Source organism: Castor canadensis, chromosome 12 (assembly GCF_047511655.1).
Source record: "Castor canadensis chromosome 12, mCasCan1.hap1v2, whole genome shotgun sequence".
NCBI classification, from domain to species: domain Eukaryota; kingdom Metazoa; phylum Chordata; class Mammalia; order Rodentia; family Castoridae; genus Castor; species Castor canadensis.
This window is the reverse complement of record NC_133397.1, coordinates 62611384-62632069: the sequence shown is the minus strand read 5'-3', so window position 1 is coordinate 62632069 and position 20686 is coordinate 62611384. Positions and strand designations below refer to the sequence as shown.

General features: G+C 36.6%; 1 protein-coding gene across 5 annotated transcripts in view; it reads left to right on the top strand.

The window, feature by feature from the left end:
* Positions 1-20686, top strand: part of Exoc6b (exocyst complex component 6B) — a 556197-nt gene that overhangs the window by 402073 nt on the left and 133438 nt on the right. For all 5 annotated transcript variants that reach the window (XM_074049965.1, XM_074049961.1, XM_074049962.1 and 2 more), the window contains one exon: positions 5161-5234. In XM_074049965.1, coding sequence (XP_073906066.1) covers positions 5161-5234 — 74 coding nt within the window. The remainder of the gene's footprint in view (positions 1-5160; positions 5235-20686) is intronic.

Here is a 20686-nt window from a genome sequence, read left to right as displayed (position 1 = left end):
ATGAAAATACCTTCTTAAATGAAAAAAATTAAAACTTTTTAATTTTTATTTTTTTGTTTGTTTGGGGAGAAAAGATTTATTTTGGTTTAGAGTTTGAGAGATGTCAGTCCATCATGGCAGAGAAGGCATGTTAGAGCATCTCACATGGCAACCAGGAAGCAGATAGGCATATGCCTACACAAGCTAGATTTCTCCCTTTTGTATCATATCCAGGCCCCCAGCCTATAGGATACTGCTGCCCACGTTCCAGGGTAGGTCTTCTCCCCTTAGGTAATCCTGTCTGGAAAAACCCTCACAGACATACCCATAGGAGTGCTTAACTAATATGTAAAGGCATGGGTTCAATCTTCAGTCAAACCAAATAAATTGCTCAAGTTTTTTGTAGTGTGTACAAAAATAAATGAATTTTATAACTAAATTCATTTGTTTTTCTGATTTATCTCTCCAAATGTCTTTGAGCTGACAGAGTTTCTTTGGATGTCACAAAAAAGTACATAGTATTTGGTACCTTCTCTATTGCTTTAGAGACTAATGGCAGTGGCATTGAAGTTTAGGCAAGGATATTTATTCTACACTTGCCCAGACTTTTGTTTTGGTCTCATTTTTAAAAAATTTTATTTTATTGTTTTTACATTTACTTACATATATATACATTATTTGGGTCCTCTCCCTCCCCCTTAAAACTTTTTAAATGAAAACATGTTCTTCACAAACTTCAGTAGGTTGGTAGTTTCCTCATTGAAAGATTTTCCCCATTTGCAAATTGGATCTTGGGAGTCAGACCCTGTTGCTGTGTTATACCTTGTGAGTCCCTGCCATGATTGCAGGGCAGGATAGAGATGCTGGAGAGAGCTACCCGTCTGCAGAATGTAATGGTGCTGATCAAGGGTGTAAACCTTAACATTCCTTCCAAGTGGAAGCCACTTGCCAGTCTTGCTGCAACTTGGACCCAGTCCCCAAGTAACAGGAATTCGTAAAGTATTAGGGTTTGCTTCTGTGTTAAGTGGGGCAAGCGTATTGATTTCCTTGCTGATACTGAGGCTACATTGCACAAGTCCATGCTTTGGAAACTTTAATGCTGCATAGGTCACTTAGAAATTGAACACCTACTATCCAGAGGTACATCCAGAAAAGAACTGGTCTGTCATAACCCATGTATTCCACTCAGCCACAGTTGCATGTATTTACCCCTTTTATGATGTCAAAACCAGGAAGCGTTCCACCGATGACTCAGGGAGTCCTCTTGTATGTGCACAAAATCAATTTATATGTATCAGCACATTACAGCAGGCCAGCACCTCTTATTCCCTGCCAAGTCAGTTTTCCTCCCCTTTCTATCAAGCAGCATCTGGGAATGTGGGCGAACCAGCCAATCCTAGTTGCCTATGAGGCTAAATCATGAACAAATTATATTTTTTATCACTAGAGAAACTACAGCTAAATCATTACTATTGCATGATGTTTGCATGTGTGATTACACATATGTATTCTTCCATTCCCTCTCCTTGGATTATAAATGTGATCGGTATTAATTTTTAAAGTTTATAAGACAGAAAGAAGAAAGACACCCTCTAGCCTTACTCTCTGTAGCAGTCTTGGTTAACATTATGAAGTGAGTGCTTACTGTCATGAGTTATATGCATATTATATTTTATATAATTGTAATCAGGTTATATATAAATTTTCATTTTATTTTTTAAAATATTCACACTTCTTGCAATTAATGTTTTTCATACTCTAGGAAGAGAGTCATGTTTCTGAGGGTATGTTGTATCACAAAGTTACAGCAGATTTTTTCTATCCATTTATTGAATTTTGTAGTAATTCAAATGAAAATTACTGTGCTGTGGCTAACAGACTAGTAATTAGAGAGGTGAACTCCCTTTAAATGAAGCAATTAAGTATTTGCCTAGAAATGCATTTGCAATGGTAACTTACTAACTCATCACTGAATGGTAGCTGAGTTACTTCTGATGTTTTATTCTAGGTATAGAGCAATATTTCTTAATCTTGGGCCACCAATCCTCTGAGAAATCAATAAAAGCTATAAACCTTCTTTGCAGAGAAATGCATATTCACACAAAAACTAATTATAATGGTAATCAGTTATGATATACCAGGCACTCTGCCAACTGCTTTACATGTGTTATTTTCCTTAATCCTCATCACTGCCCTGTAAGGAATGATTTGTTATTCTCTTGAATTTTGAGATAAAGATTTTGAAAGATAAAGAGGTTAAGTAACCTGTGCAAGCTTGAAGAGCCAGTAAGTTCTCATTTTTGTGACTCTAAAACCTATCCCCTTAAAATTATATGCATGGAGTTTTAGGGAGCTCACCAATTCCTACAGCCTGTTTATTGATACTCAGGTTAAGGACTCTTTGCCTTTAATAATCCAAAGATTTTTGTTGGCAGTGATGACTATATGTAGTTAATGAATCTTGCTATTCATGTAAGTTGTATAATTAAAGCATAATATTTATTGAGCAACTACTATTATCCCTGAGTTTTCCATCTACATGGGAAGATAAGAATTACAGGGCTGGGAGGAGGGAGAAGTGACCTAAACAATCTATGCACATGTGAATAAATGAATTTAAAAAAAAAGAATTATAGGGCTGGGGGTACAGCTTAGTGGTAGAGTGCTTACCTAGCATGCTCAAGGCCATGGGGTCAATTGCCAGCACCACAAAGGAACAAAAATGTGTTTTTAAAAAAGAATTATATACATGAAGCAAAGAGAAAAATACAAATACGGTTGAATATACAGTAGTCATTTCCTTAGATATATGTGAAAATTAATATCTTCACTTTGTAATACTTGGTGCGATTGTCATTCTCTGAATATCTGATTTATAAAAGGGTAAATCAAAGGCCTCCATATCCTTTGGAGACCTGGTAGATTCAGTGTGTCATAAAAATAATGTCTATAAAGTAACTCTGAGAACTAAATATGCAGCACATCCAGATTCCTCAGTGGTGTCATAAGATTCATCTGTCAGCCCCAGGGAACGTGCCCAATAAGAAAATTTAAGAATGTGAAGTCAGCTCCCAGCCATTCAAACTAGGTATCACCAGGTAATTCTGTTGAGTTGGACACATAGAGGACAGCAGAACATCTTGACATTGTTGAATTTTGACTCAAGAAGGGTTCCTATGGAGAGAGGTCTTCAAATGTTTCAGATGCTATATTGGAGGCTTGCCTGCTGTAGGGTCAGTGATGGTATCTGTCAAGCTTGGAAGAAACCGTCAAGCATGGGAAGCTTGTTTAAGCTGACTACTTAATAGTCACGGCTCTCAAAAGAGTGGCTATAGCTATAATCCCAATGGCTGCTTTCAACAGGAGCATAGTATGAGGCAATAGTACACTTGAGTTGAACAGCTCCTGTATACAGAGTTAACACAGATAATGGGTACTGCTGATGGGACAGATGGATTATTTCAAGCTTTCTATTAATATGGTCTTCAGGAAGTATGTGTTTAGAATTTTACTCTATTAAAATTGTTATTGTCTGGACTATATACATGATAGAATTAATTTCAAAATAACATGAATTTTCTTTTCAAAGCACATAGAAACTTTATTACTCTTGATCATGCTAATATTTTATCTCCTTTCATTTATCTGTCATTTTATTTGAAGTGTGTACAATAAGAATATTTGTGTAGAATTGTGTAATACATTTGTGGTATATTTAAGTTAGTTTAATAAGTGACTTTATATTTCATTTCACAGTGTTCTCGTATTGTTACAACCTAAGTTATTGGCCATTTTAAAAAGCGGGGCAAGGATTGTATGAAAACTTATTATTTCTAAGAAGCTAGAAAATAGTTTTAAAGAACAGAATTTCCAGTAACTGTTCGTAAATCACTTGAATTTATCCAGTTGCTTAAAGAAATTTCCAGGCACATAATATTGCAAATGCCTTGATGGACTTTATTTAATCTCAAAAGAAGAATGTGAAAGGAAAATACTTCTTTTAATATTTGCTTTGAACAGACATTTGTTGTTTTTGAGGTAAATAGATGATTGATATTAAATGTCCATCACACTTTGGTTTCACAGAAAGAATTAAAGTCATAGTTAAGTGTCCAGCCTTTGGATTTGCTCTGTGTTGTGTATGTGTTTGTATGTGTGTATGGAGGGAACTTAAGACCTTTTGATTTCCTAATAAGCAGGGCTCGGGGGCAATAAAACTTGACATTCTTAAGTGTTACTCATATTCATCCCCATGGCCCCGTGTAGTTGTCTTCTTGTTAATGACATGGAAGCCAGCATCATAAACTGAACATGCACCCAAGACGCTACTATAAATTGGAAATGGCATTCGTGTGGTCTGTTCAAACTAAGAGGAAATTTTGGTGGAGGGAGGAGAAAGAAAAATTTTGAGAGTGGAATGAAAAAAGAAGTCCAGGATAAAGAATACACTAGAAGGACAGATATGGGCAAATGCTCCTTAAGTTTTACAGTAAGGTTTATTTAGATGGGCATTTTCATAACTGGAAATAACTCCTTTTTCTCAAAAGCTAAACACTAGATTGGGGCAGCTTCTGCTGCTGCTGCTGCTGCTGTGTGTGTGGGTATGTGTGGGTGTGGGTGTGTGTGGATGGGTGGGTGGGTGGGTGCTGTGTGTGGGTTGGCACTCATGAGATAATACAAATAATCAGCGAGGGAATAATTAATAGTGTGGCACGGAATATTTTTTGATAAATGCTTAGGGAATGAGGTGACAAGCGTGAAATTAGAAAATTCCTTTAGCAATCTAAAATATAAATAGCTTTCGGAACTGAAAAGAGTTTCACTGCTGAAGATTTTATTGTGTTGAGAGGAAAAACTTTTTTCTCTCCCCCACTCCCTCCTCCTTTGCAAGTTGTTTGTCCACTCACAAAACAAATACTCTGAAGCCCAGCACAGCTCATGGGAATAAATTTCAGGTCGAATTAGTACAGTTTCCTTGCTGTCAGGATGCTGGAATTAATGGTGTTTTGATGACACGAATTTTGAAGGGCAAACAAAGAAGCTGAAGGGAGAGAGACATGACTCCTTAGAAGCTTAGTCCTCCTCTCCCCCAGCCTCTCTTGTCTTCCCTGTCATCCGTCTGCCAATCTCCCTGTCCATGGTTAGTTAAAGGCGCTTTTTATCCTCTTTTCTTTCCCACAGAGTTTGCCAGATCCGGCCCGGTGCCTGGGTTCCAGGAGGACACGCTGCAGTTGGCCTTCATCGACTTGAGACAAGTAAGTCTTTGTGTTTTTGTTTTTTGTTTTTCTTTTAAGATGTGTGACTGAAGACCATCAGGTCTTAAGGAAAAGGGGAGGAGGGGGGAATGGCATTGGCGATTCACACTGGAGACCTAAGGGGTTTTCCCTGTGTTTGAGGCCACCTCTTTTATTTGGCTATCTGGGATCCTTAGCTATGGTGGAGTTAAAGGTTTTGTGGGTAGAAGGGAAGGCAGGGGTGGGAGGAGGGATCCAGAGAGTAGAGGGACTCAAGTGACCCTCGAGTGATGTGACCCATTGTTTGTAGTTGACTTTGCAGACACAGCAAAAAGATAACTTGACAAACCAATGCTAAGCAGGTGCACTGATGCAGAGACTGCCTGCTTGGAGAACTTTTGTTTGTGGACAATGCGGCCAGCAGCATTTAAGAAAAATGAAATATTTTCCATTCTGGGTTTTGATTTGGTTTCTTGACTTTCTCCACATGTCTTAAGTCTTCCCTTAAGTCATCATCTCCTTTGTAGAATGTGGTCAGCCATAAGTGATTAAGTGGTTGTTTTTTAAGATGATTAGCAAAGGCCCTGACTGGTCATGCTAACCTGACAGGTGATGAAATCCAGTGCTTAGGCATACCTAAACTTTGACAAGCTTATTAGGTAGGAAGACTCATTCTGGGGGATGTTTCTTGCAGATTGAAATGGGCAGCTTGATAGGCCTTGGTGGTTTGGATACAGTGGAACAGGATGGGCGGGGGCCCAAAGAGGGTGAGAGTTAACTGGGCTCTGTCATCTCTTCACTGTGAAGATGGATGGGGTTGGATAGAAAGTGTGAATAAGTTAAGAATCAATGACTGATGCTTCTCTCCTATTAAAACAATCTTTTTTTTTTGTCTGTTTCAAAAAGGGGGCTGGCTTTGTTTCTCCTGCCATAATGATGCAGTGCCTCTTGTTTTCAGGGCTGACATAGTTTGCATTTTGAAAACTTTTAGATGCCCAGGGTATTTCTTAAAGCTGTAGGACCCCTTGTATTGGTAGTTTCCTTACCACTGTGACTTGATTCATGTTCTAACAGCTTTTAACCCATAATGGATGGCCTGCGCTACCCCTGAGTCCTTGTCGATGGGCAATGTAATCCGTCATCTGATGACAATTCTGGAAAGCCCTGTTAAGCAGAAAACAAAATTGTGTCTATAGACCCGCCAAAGTTTGAGGATTCAGGCCATGTCCCAGAGACGTGTGTCAACTTAATATTTGGAGGCCGGGGTGGGGATTTCTCTTATACATAAAGGCCTTCCCAACATGGTCACAAATGGAACTGTCTCTTCTACACTTAAGACCTTTCACCTGTAGATTCAGCAACTCATCCGAGTCACTCAAGTTTTAACTCTTTGATTGATGTAAGATGGAAAGATTGAGATTTTGCTTTTGGGCTTTGTGGGGTTGGTATCTGGTGGATTCCCCCAACCTACACTGAAACATCTAAGCCAATTGGCTTTTCCTAGAAAGCAGAAATTGAATTTCATTTGAGGAACATATCCAAGATTTTTTTTTTTTACTTTCTTACTATTATTCATGAGAAGGAAGTGAGGTCATTCTCTCTAGTTTATGGTTTTGGTCCCTATGGGAAGCAACTAGTATTCATAGAAAATGTTAACTAAAGGAGTAAGTTAGAAAGCACAGCCAAAATAAGGTAGATCTGAGCTGGGATGAATGCTCTCAGTGAGCAGCATGTTGTTTATGCTTATGTTTCTATTTACTATTACATTTCTGTTCTCAGAGATCCTTTTATGATGTTTTAGTGGTAGAAGCCCAAACTACAAAAATTTATTGATAATGAAAAACTGCTTCTTCCCATTGAATTTAGCATTTAAATTTCTCCTATGTCTATCTTTGTTAAAGAAACTTGGTAGGGATAATTTTCCAACCTGGATGATTTGAGTAATTCCCTTAGCTTTTGGACTGTATTAGAGGCCTCAGGGAGGTTGACTCACTGTGAGAGAAATGGTCCTTTCACATCTTATGCTGAACATTTCTATCTCTGCAATTCATCTTTATCATTCTCAAGACTGATTTAAAGTAGGCATCTTTTGAAAGGAGACTTCTGATTGATAGGTTTAAATTACAAATAGAAAACCCAGGAGTATATTTCCAGAGGAGATAATCTTTTTTAAAACATTTTTATTAGTATATAATAGTTGTATGGGGGGGTTCATTGTGACATTTCCATTTGTGCATCCAATGTCCCCCAGTTTGGTTCATCCACTCCATTATTCTCCTTCTTCCCTCTACCCTTCTTAAAATGACTTTGACAGGCTTTAGTATTCCATATTCATACTCATATAAGCACATCAGTCACATTCACCCTCTTTTACTCTCTTCATTTACCCTCCCCCTCTCATTAGTACCCTCCCATTTAACATGACCTGTTTTACATTCCTGTTCTTCATTGTTTAAGTGTCTATTCATTCTTCAGTAGGGTTTTGCCTGGTATTTTATCTGTAAATATAGTGTACTTTAATCAGTCTAACCCCCTCTATTACTTTTCCTTACCCTTTTCCCTCTACCCCGTATTGTTCAACAGTATTCAGTGCATTTCACTGTGTCTTGTTCCTACACAGATGTGATGTATTTGAATATTATTCACTCTCTATCATTCTCTTCTTTCCCTCAGAGAAGGTATCTTGACATTGAATGAAGCACAGCTAAGTGTCCTGTTGTATGTACTTTTCAGAAATCTAAAGTAGAATTTTTGAATTTTGAGATGAAGGCTAGTCTTAAAAATCATGTATTATAGCCTTGACTTAATCCTTAAATCCCTGCACAATCCCCTACCCTTAGACTATGTTTCATTGTCCTCCTTGAGGAGAAGTCTATTCCAAAACAGCAAGTTCGTCTTTAGACAATTTGGTTATTAGAAAGCTGTTTCTTCAGTTGGGTAAAATGTGTCTCACATTGGTCTTTTGAATCTTTATATTTTTATTGATGCATTTTAATTTGGTGGGGCAACCTTCCTATTTGATAGAAATTGAGTCTTTTTTTAATATGTAGTATTGTTAACCTATTCCTCATCTAGTCTTTATCTGGTTGATTTTTAAGAACCAAAATTGGAGACTTTATTATCACTGGCTTTCATTTTTCTTTTAAGCATATTATTAGCAATACAGGTTTTAGAATTCTAGAATGGCTTGTTTATAACACATGCTGTGTTTAGGTTCTAATTCCATTATCTAGCTTATTAACTGATTTAATTATTATCCCTTTTATAAGTCAAAGATAAAACCATTGAGAATAACAGAAGTTAAAGGAAGAAGTTAAAGTTAAGACAGAATGTAGGGTACATATGTATGCAAGATGTTCTCCAGTGCAGTTCAGCAAGGATTTTCTTTTATTGTCATTGAGAGTCTTTGCCTCACTGGTTTCTGAGTATATTCATTATGATCATGCTTTCATGTTCTCTTGCATTAGGATTTCAGACATGATCATGTGAATGATAATTTTAAAAATATTCAAAACATAGACTAGTTGATGGAATCATCTCTGTATAGACTGTAACAGCAGAATGTCATTTGAGGCTGTAAAATTTCATTAGAAAGCAAATTAGATAGGAATAGCATTCATCCTTTTTCACCTGTTCTATTTCCTTTTCTACTTCTTCAGGAAAAGAGTGAAATGACATTTGAATATACAAACTTTCATGACATGTTTCATTTGTATAGTACTTCAGAGTTAAAGTACATTTACATACATATCTCATTTGTCAGATTCCTAGGTTTCAAAACCTTGCTATTAAAAATAATGTGAATCAGACAGTATAAATTAAAAGCTTCTTTAACATTTTATATTTTCTATGTTTGTAAGTTCATAAAAGTAGGATCTCAGTACAACTTTACGTGCAAATATCAAATATATGTGTTTGAATAAATATAAAATAATATAAATTAAAATCCAAATTTGGGTTAATGTTAAAATTGGAGGAAGACAAATTACAGCCTCATTTAATTAACTATCTTGAAGTAGTGTGTACTCTCTGATAAGTGAACTTTTAATGGTGCAATTGAGAATTATACAGGGCCAATAGTAGATTCTCAGTAGATATTTGACTCTTTAACAGTACTTTGGCTAAATATTAAGTAGACAACGCTGATGAACTCTGGAATTTGATTTCCATTTCAGTTTATTTCATTAAATACTGAGTGCCTACAATGTACAAAGCATAGCATATGTGCTGTGGAAATACACAACAAATATAACATAATTTCTGCCTTCCAGGAGTAAATAGGTGATCAGCAAATACTTGATTCTAAGGCACACTGTGATATGTATTACTTATAGAAGTAAGCCATTGTGTGTACAATTATTTCAGCAACTTTTGCTGCATAATAAACCACCCCACAACATATTGACTTAAAATAAAAACTACTTATTAAGCTCAAATGTCTATGGTTTAGCAATTTAGGGTAGGTTCAGCAGGACTCACTCACATTTGTGGTCAGCTGTTAGATTAATAAAGGACTAGCTGATTCCATGCCCTATTTAGGCCAACTCTTCTCTTCTCCATGTGATCTCTCATCCACAAGCAGCCTAATCCAGACTTACAGGTATCTTGCTAGCATTCCAAGAGAGCAGGAGGAAGTGTGCAGACTTGAGGCCTACACTTGGAACTAGCAAAACTACATTTCCACTTCATTCTTTTGCCTAGAGCTGATCACAGGGTCAATCCAAATTAGAGAAGTGGGGAGACTCCAACCTATGTTCTGGCTGGAATATAAACCTTATATATAAGGCAAATCAGGAGCATGATTGAGTCACTAAGTGCCAAAAGAGGCCATGAAATAAAGAGACTTTTATGAGCATGAAAAATTATAAAATATTTCTTGGAAAAGTTAGAGAGTTAAACTGAAGGAGAATTAGACGTTAATGAAGGAAGAATGAATTTCTAGTATAGAAAATAGCAAATAAAAGTTTTGTTCAAAAACGTGTGTGTGTGTGTGTGTGTGTGTGTGTGTGTGTGTTTAGGATCTAGACTGTATTTCCTCCTTTAGATATTAGAATCTCTTTGAACCCCCATTCCCTAATGTCTGTTATTTAGTCATTTTCTGCTATTTCCCTTTCTTATGTCCTTGTTATCCTTCTCTTCATCAAGTGCTGCTGATTGTGTACTACTCTGCAACATTTCACATTTCTGTTATTAATTGTGAGGGTATCTAACTCCCCAAATAACTGTTCTCATTATTCAGTTTATCAAAGTTCACCCTACATGTCTGAAAAGGTTTGATGGTGTTCTTTTCTTTAGGAACATCACATTTATCTTCGCTCCTTGGCCCCAACAGTTATTTACTTCTGATGTACATAAGTTTTTGTAAAGCTGAATGAACCAAGTTGTGACATTGCATCAGATCTCCTGAATGGAGCTCATTGGCAACAGTTCTTACACAGTAAGCCATCCCAAGATATCTAGGGCTTTTTTTAGATTAAGCTGTTGATATTCCCTCTGGACTAGTTATTCCCCAATTTCTAAACTACATTCTAAAGTAAACACAGTGCATTTCCATTGCAGACACTTAACCTGCTTTAAAAACAACTGTAAGACCTAAGCGAAATAATTATATATTTCTTTCAGGATATTAAACCAAATCCAATGCTATTCGTGTCAGCGGTATAGAGCTAAAACCAGTAACATCGGTTAGTCAACACACATGTTAGTGAAACCAGAGAATGACTCAAGAACCTAGCAATGCCAAACGTCCCCTCCTGTATCCCATCAGATCTTGATCCTGTTTAGTCAAATTTTGACTTTCAAATCAAATTACCCATGTATAAATGAGCATTATGTTGTACCTAAGTAGAACATTCCCTCTTTGCTTGGCTGCTGTGACTCATATGGAAAAATCTTAACTTTGCTTAATATTTGTATGTTAGCCTCAGCAGTAAACACATTTATATCAAAAGCTGATTTTGTCTGATATAGTGCACATAAAAATGCTATGTAGTTCATAGGATTTCTTTTTTAAATGTTTCACTTTAACCATTCTAAACTCCCTAATTGGGAGCCTTCTATGCAGGGATAGGCGTAAGGCAGGTCCACATCTCAGAAGGCCTGAGGTATCAGTCTTCTGTTTTCATCATAACCATTAAGCAGTTAACACAAAACCATCTCTCATATATACTTGTTAATAATGGTCTTGAACCTACTGAAATGTAACTTGTGCTTTTGAAGGGTGGTCTTTTGTCTTCTCACGTGTTTACTGAGCAGTTTCCAAGGACTCTTGATGGGTAAGGAAAGTGTGAGGATAGATAGTAAGGGAAAGATTTTTATGAAAGAGATATTATTGATTCAGGAAATTGGAAAGAGTTGAGAACCTTTTATTAGTGAATTGTATGGGCCAGTAATGTTTTAGTAAAGACACTCTCCCAACTGCTCAGATGAACTATTCTATTAACCTTCAGATCATATATGAATCTGAATAGTGGTCTTTAAACCTGGAAGCCATCCACACTAGAGTCAAAAATCAAATAGCTTGATAACTAGTGGAACTGAATGATGTTATTACAATGACTGAGTTGGAAAGAATGGTTTAAACCATAAAGCATATTATCTTGGTACTACCAATTTTGAGAGAGCAGATCAGAAATGAAATCCAGATTTGTTACATCCCAAAGACATTTGGTGGTCAGAAGAGGACAAAATACTTTATCAGACCACCTTTATAAATCTCTCTGCTGATATAGTCATATTTCATGTCTTGACATAGGTACAACAGGCACTTGGGCATACACATATACCTCCCTAATCATAAAGCAACTATTCATTCCTTGAACATTGTATCTAACACTGTTATGGGCAGTGGATAGTGTGGTATAGTGAACAAAACATGTAAGCTTTGTGGAGCTTTCATTCTTCTATAATTTCTCATGTGCGTAAAGCAAGCCATTTTAGCATTCTGTTCTTCCCATAGTCACTCTTCAGGTAGTCCTGTGTTTGTAGGGGATATCACTTGATACCATTTTATCTAGAATTTGATAAATTTGAGCAGGATTTTTTTTTGTGTGTATTTTGGCTTTAGAGACAGCTGCAGTCTTCTGTCAAGATCACAGAGCAAGGCTAAGTCTACTATACACTGATACCCAGGCTTTCAGAAAAGTTCTTTTAGCTATGGTTTGTAGCCTGGCATAATTTGATGGTTAAATTCAAAAGGTAATCTTTTGGTTTTCAGAGCCAGAGTTTTCTGGTTGTTTTGATAAGATTATTTTGCCAATGTTGCTTTGACAGACACCTGTAACCTTCAGGGTAATGCCTCCAACATCAAAGGTCTGATAGGAAATAACTCCTATTTCTAAGGAGGGAAATAGTGCCTAGTTTTGTGGAAAATACAGATAAGAACATTCTGGGAATAGACCTCCCTAAACTTGACCTTTGGCCTTATATAAGCTATGGCTGAATCAGTATATGCAAAGATAGGACACAGGTGAGTAAGTTCTTCAGTTCCTGGGATGCTGCCACAGCTCCTGCAAACTAGATATATCTCCTTATCTTACTTGGGACTTTAGTAACTGAAAGCATCATAGAAAATTAATGATAGGAATTGCCAGTAATGTGTAACAAATTCCAGAATTTTCTCAATTCTTAGGTGATTGGAGGAGAGACTATCTAGAACTGCTGAAAATCTAACTTCTTAACTGGGGAGGGAGTAAGCAAGCTCAAAAATTCTACCTCAGGACCTTTCTTGATCTAACACAGATTGCATTTTTTTAGAGAGCAGAATCTCATGAAATAGTCCAAACAGCAGAATTCTGTGGTGTAGAAAATCATATAGGATTCAATTTAAGTACCTGGAAAAGACTCAGACATTTAATGGGCCAAACAATATCATAGCATATTTAGAAAGCTATTTTCTGTTCATTATCCTTGTGCTATGGAAGAAATCATTGCAGCACCTCAAAGATTGGACTTCCTAAAGTCTTTATGTCTTGACATAGGTACAGCAGGCACTTGGGTATACATATATTCCTCCCTAATCATAAAGCGCCTGTTTCTGGAGGCTGGGAATTAAAGGAGTATTAGTGGTAGATGATAATCACATGGAGATCATAGTAGTCTTATAAGGCATAGACTCCCTTTTTACTCGTTTTTTTCAATAGAGATGGGCTCTTGGAGAGAAGGTGAAGGACTGGTGAATTCTACTGTGTCTTTTCTAGGGTCTCTGGTTTTCCTCAGAGGAGAAGTGTACCTGCTTAACAGAAATATCAACCCCAAACACTTGGTTCTTTGCACAGCTGTACTTGGTAGAGAGATAGCTTCTAGACTTCTTTGAGGCCTTCCCTGTAGATGGTTTGTATGTCTGGCAGCACTGGATCATGAATGCCAGGTACTGTGGACCCTGTTACTGTCTTCAAACTGTATAAGTGGCAGATATGTGAAGATGAGCAATGAATAATTCTTTCAGATCAGTAGCTGACCATCTTCTGAGTAGCTGGAGGTAAAATAACAGTTTTTTGATATATTTTTCCCATGAAAAATAAATTGGGTTTGACCTTCTGATTAATGGGCCTCCCCGGTTACCATTGTCTACTACACCCCTATTGCTACAGCCTTGGGTTAGGTGGAGAGCATAACCAAAAGCTTGATTTTCTAGCACTTTTACTTCAGCCTGGAGACAGGGTCACCCTCCCCCCATACACACACAGCCCTCAGACACACAACCTAGAAGTTCCACTAGAGTGTAGAAAGCCCTTTCCAGTGGGTGGTAGAAGGACCTTTCCCAAAGGACCTTACCAGGAGTATGAGTCTATTTTGCAACAACCCTCCACCTGCTCTGCTCCAGCAGAACAACCATAACTTTTGGTGTGGGCTTGTTGCCACCATCACTCTAGCTTCATAACCTAGTCTGTCAGTTCAGAGGCCAGAGTTCCATTTCATCTCAGCTCAGACAGTGTCAGTGATCTCTTCCTGCTTTATCATAGAAGATCTGGAGAACCTATGAGACAGCCAGCTTCCTGAGTTAGCCTGAGGCATTGCACCACGCTCTGGTTCCCCCAACAAGCTAACCTGAGAAACTTCGGAGGTCTCTCCCTTACCCAGCACCCAGCAGGAATGCATACCCACAAAGCTGGAGCTTGTGGGGTTTTGACACAATTATATCTTTAGGAGCAAGGGAACAAGAGTCATCTCCAATGTATTTCCTTGGGATTAGCCTTGGTGTCAGAGATTCTTGTGTTAGTTCTGGTTGAGTGAAAGCTGCAGGTTCTGAACACTGATCTCATCTCCATGAACACCACTGCCTATTGTCCGCCTAGAGGGTATTCAGAGCAAGAAAAGGGCAGCAGAGCCAGGTCTTGGAACTGATGTTACACTATTACATCCTACTGATAGCCACTGGAGGGCAGCAGAGAGTGACAACAAAGGTCCAGATTTAGGAAATTGGGGCATATTTCAGTTTGCCAAGAAAGAAGCCCCCTTACTCTAAGAGAATTAGCTAACTGGGAGCCACAGTAACAAGCATAGACCCCTGGGGAAAAGAACCAAAAGAGAGAATCCAGAACCCTAATCTGAAGTTTAAAACATTTCCTTATAGGCAAGCTCAAGAACTAGTAATGAGTAAAGGAATGAGGGAGGACTGACTGGGAAAGGAGAATCAAACAGCATCAGTGAAAGCAGACAACCCAAGGGGCAGTCTAAAGAGTCAAGTGCTAAGGAGCAGAGATGGAACAAGACCCCAAATGAAAGAAAGAACCACAGTAGTAGGCAAGCCAGAGTGAGTGAATTTAGGATGCAGAGGTACAATCAGGAGAGGTTGGTTCTCTGAGGCATTGGTACATGAAGAAGCCTTTTGCAGGTTACTCAGCAAGGAGAGATTTGCGAAGGGACATAGTTTCAGACATAACAAATGCCGTAGCTATGTGAAGCTCATCCTTTAAGGTGGTTCCTTCTTGATTACCAGGACCATTTCCTTCTTGATCTGTTGAATTCCAGGGTAAAATAACATATTGGAAATGTGGAGAGAGAGGGACCAATTATAGGACATTCTAGGATGTGGTTAAGGAATTATTTTATGAAATGAAATTGAACTTGGGCATGAAGCCTTTCTGGATAATATTTCCATGAAAGGACAGCTAACTTTCCTCAGCTTCTGATATTCCTTTTTTCACATTTTATGCTATAACTCTTGCAGAAGAATTTTCAGTATAAGACAAGAACTGACTGTGACTAGGATGTAGACAAAATCTTGGTCAATCCAGAGGCTTAGTATCTGGTCTCTGCAGTTTTGTAAAAAGCTTGTGTTTTGGAGTCTCTTCTAGATGCTGAGTGCTCACAATTAGAGAAAGAAAATTCTTGCTTGTCTTGTTAAACTTTTAGCATCTCCCTCTTCTTTTTAGCATTTCATGCATCAGGAAAGTGGGGGCCCTGTAATTACAAATTCCAGGAGCCCCTTACTGGCTGGCAGGGCAACACAGTGGTTAAGAAGTTTGGAATTAGGCAGACTGAGCTGTGACATTTAGCAAATTGCTTGCTCTGGAATATAGTTTACTAGACTATAAAATGTAGATTTTAAAATAACTTATAAGGCTTATAAGTTTAGGGTAAGCATAAGACGATATAATCATGTTGCTTAATACTTAGCAAGCATATAATCAATATAGTGCTACTATTACTACTTCAGTGATTGCTACTCCTATAGTGTGGAGGCCTGCAAGGGGACAGTAGCCACGTCAGGGGATTTGGAGTAACCTCTTAATTCTTGCAGATTGGTTACCTGACTTGAGGTACTTGAGCCTTTGGCTGCTGTCTCATGTTGGGGTTCCTGCTGTTTCCTGGGAAATAAGGAATTGAGAATGGTAACAGTGAAATGTTCTGAGCTTTTCTGAGCACAGAGATTGTTGAAAAGAAAGTAAACCTTGCTTTTTCATGTTTAATCACATTAAAAGTTGATGCTTAATTTTTTACATTAAAAGTATCTAGGAAAATATTACTGTAGCATATTAAAAGTATATTTTAAAGATGGCAAATAAAGCCAAAGTAAATCTGTTGTCTCAACACAACTATTTTTACTTTGTGCCTTCCTTGGTGATCTTTTTTATATCCTTATTTGCAATGCCTATATCATATTGTATTCAGCTTTTAAATTGAACATGTCTTAAACATTTTTAGGCTGTTACTTTTTTAAATGAATTTACTTTAGGTATAATTTATATATATAATAAAGTCTATGTATTTCAAGTTCACATGTTTACAAGTTTTGGTAAATGTCTATACAGATGTCACCACCACTGAGGACATTTCTGTCAAGTCAAGAAGCTTTCTTATGCTTCTTTGAAGTTAGTCCTGTCTACTTGCCTCCAAGTAAACCCTCCTCTGCTTCCTACCACTGTAGATTAGTTTGCATTTTCTAGAATTTTACATAAATTCTAGAATTTATATTCTTTTTTTGTGCCTTAGTATCTGTCTTCTTTTGTTCAGCATAATATTTTGAGGTTTATCCATAGTATTTAATATACCAATAGTTCATTCCTTTTTATTGATGAATTATATTTCTTAGTATGGATACATCATTATCCATTCATCTGTTCATATTTATGAACATTATAATGTATACAATTTGAGGCTATTATGGATAGAGCTACTATGAACATTAAATGCAAGTCTTTATATGGATATAGGTTGTTATTTCTCTCTAGTAATATTAGGAGTGAAATTGTTGGATCTTTGGTAAGTGTATCCATAACTTTATTTTTTAAAATGTCAACCCATTTCCCAACATAGTTACACTCTTTTCCATTCCCACCAGCAGTGGATAAGAGTATAAGCTGTCCCTCGTCCTCTCCAACTCTTGGTATTGACAGTATTACTTCTTGGTTTATTAAGGCAATACTTGTGCTCAGTAAAATTCATCCTTTGTGCCTATAATCCTAGCTACTTTGGAGGCTGAGATTGGGAGGATAGCAGTTGAGACCAGCCCAGGCACATGGTTCATAAGACCCCCATCTCCAAAATAACCAGATCAAAATGGAGTAGAGGTATGGCTCAAGTGGTAGCGTACCTGCTTTGCAAGTGTGAAGCCTTGAAAAAACCCTTCTAATATGTCTCTGTAAGTTTTTACAGATTTGTAAAGTGTAACCACCACTGATATCCATTAGTCAAAAAAGTTCCTTTATACTTCTCTGCTATGAGTTTCTTCCCCCTCACTCCCAGGGCCTGCTGTGATTTCTGACATCACAGTTTTGTCTTTTCCAGAATGCCACATAAATGGAATCATGCATATAGATAAATCATATTTTTCATTTCACCTCTTTCACTTGCCAGAGTTCTTTTGAGATTTATCCATGTTGTTGCACATATAAGCAGTCCATTTTTGTTATCAAATAGTATTCCATAGTTTGTGTTATTTGTGTATTCATTCACTAGTTGATATTCATTAGTTGATGAATATTTTGTTTGTTTCTAGTTTGGTAATATTATGGACAAATCCCCAATAAACATTTATGTACAGGTTTTTAGTTTAATGTGTTTTAATTCTCCAGAGTAAGTATTTAGGAGTGGAATTACTGAGTCATACAGTAATCATATTTTAACTTTATAAAAAACTGTCAAACTACGTTCTATTTTTTTTTTTGCCATATTAGATGAAAGATTTTATTGTGATTCTAATCCTTCTATAGGAAATATTATAAAATAGTTGTCATATGAAGTTCTTTTTTTTTTTTTTTCATTTTTCTTTTATTATTCATATGTGCATACAAGGCTTGGTTTATTTCTCCCCCCTGCCCCCACCCCCTCCCTTACCACCCAATCCACCCCCTCCCGCTCCCCCCCTCAATACCCAGCAGAAACTATTTTGCCCTTATCTCTAATTTTGTTGTAGAGAGAGTATAAGCAATAATAGGAAGGAACAAGGGGTTTTGCTGGTTGAGATAAGGATAGCTATACAGGGCATTGACTCACATTGAATGAAGTTCTTAAAGAATACATATCCAAAAATAATGAAAAGTAGTGTCGTAGAGGTATGCCAGGCAGTAATAATTTTAAGTTCAAACTACGTTCTAAAGGTACTTTGTCAGTTTGCATTCCTACCAGCAATACCAGAGAGTTGCAGCTGCTGTGCCCCCTTGCTAGCAGTTGATATTGTTACTATTTTAGTGCACATTGATTTTGTAAAATGCTGGGGTTCATTATGACATTTTCATACATGCATATTATATACTTTGTCCACATTCACACCCCCCATCAGTATTTTTTAAATGCATATCATTTTAATATTTATATAATAGTATCTTTTGGAGGTTTGAATTTGCATTGCCCTAATGACTAATGATGTTGAGTATCTTTTTCATATGTTTATTTGGCATCCCTGTATCTTCTTTCATGATATGCTTGTTCAAATTTTTTGTCAGGTTTCTAAAAGAATTCTTATTATTGAGTTATGATTTTATGTATTCTAGTTAAGTCCATTATTGGATATGTGTTTGACAATTTTCTACCATTCTGTGGGTTTTGGTTTTCTTTTGCAGGGGAGGATGCTACTGGACTTTGAATTCAGGGCCTTGCTCTACCACTTGAACTGTATCCCCAGTTTATTTTTCATGTAGGATCTCATTCTTTTTGTCCAGGACTGGCCTCAAACTGTGGTCCTCTTAACTCTGTCTCCTGAGTAGCTGGGATTACAGGCATTATAGCTACATGTCCAGCAACTCTTCATTTTCTTAACATTATTTTTCAAAAAAAAAACTTGTATTTTTTATTTTAGTGACAGCTAGTTCATAAGAAAAAATCAATTTATTTCTAAACTGTGTATTTATTAAATATTTCCTTTTTTGTTGGTGGTACTGGGGTTTGAACTCAGGGCCTCGCACTTGCTAGGCAAGCAGTCTGCCACTTGAGCCACGCCCCTGGCCTTTAACCATTTTCTTAACAGTATCAATCAAAAAACTTGAGCTATTTATTTTAATGACATCTCATTTGTAATGACATCTGTTTATTCTTTCATGTTTCATGCTTTATGTATCCTATCTTAAGAAGTCTTTACCTAAGCCATGGTTCACAAAGATTATCCCCTATGTTTTCTTCTAGGAGTTTTATAATGCTAAATTCTATATTTAGGTCTATGATAGTACATTTTGAGTTAATTTTTCAGTATAATGTGAGGAATGATTAATAAGTTTCACATATTTATATGGAGTATGTAGTATTCTGCAACAAGTTGTTAGAAAGGCTGTGCTTCCTCCATTGGTGTGTCTTGACACTTTTATCAAAACTCTATTTTTGGATGTCCTATATTCTGTCCAATTGAACTATATATATAACCTTTTGCTAACTCCTGATCTTTTATATTGTCTTGAAATCCTGTGAGTTCTCCAATTTTCTCTTCTTTTTCAACATCCATTTGTTTCTTATAGGCCATATTTATGTGCATGAGAATCAGTTTGTCATTTTATACAAAAAAATCTTGTAATTTTGATTAGTATTATATTGAATTTATAGATCAAATTGACATTGACAATATTTAATATTCTAATTCATAAACATAGTCTGTCCAATTATTTGTTTGAGTTCTTTCATCATTGCTTTATAGCTTTTAGCAAATCTTACACATATTTTGTTAGATTTATTTTAAGTATTGCATGTTAATTATACATGTGTTGTTATTTTATTATCAATGTTTAATAGTTCCTTGCTAGTACATAGAAATACAATTGGCTTAGTGTGTTGGTCTTAAACCTCAAACTTGCTAAACTCACTTACTATATCTACCAGTTTTTAATATATTTCTTGGGATTTTCTCAGTGGATAATTATGACCTCTGTGAATAATGACTTCTTTATTTCCTACGTGGAACCTTTTGTTTCTTGTCTTCTTGAGTTAGGACCTCTAATGCAGTTTTAAAGAGAAATATTGAAAGAAGATATTCTTGCCTTATTTTTGATCTTAGTGGGAAAGTATTCATTCTTTTGCTGTTAAATGTGGTGATAAGTAAGTTGTTATGTTCTTCATTAGGTGAAAAAGTTTCTTTTAATTCTTAATTTGCTTAGGGTTTTTATTATGAATGATCCATCAGCTTTATATACCATCTTAAACTTGTAAGTTGTCACTAATGTTCATCTTTATATTTAAGTTGTAGTGTATGTTTTTATACCTAATGTCTTTTCATCTGAATTCTTCCTGAAGGTAAATTCTTTATGAAAAAGTTATAGACATGTTTATGGCCCTTAAATCTGTTGCCATTTCCTGAGGAAGTATTTCTAGAAGCACATTCATGCACTTATTTTACAGGAGCCCCACCAACACAGGGTCTTTTGATTTTAAGTGTTTGGTTTTATTTGATAGGCATAAGAAGATACCCTTACTTTTTATTCCATTTTTATTTTGCTACACATAAAAATATTGAGCAACCCATAAACATCATTAATAAGGGTATTAATTTACCTGTTACCATATTTTTAATTCTTAACGCCCTATTTATGTGATGGAAGGTACTTTGC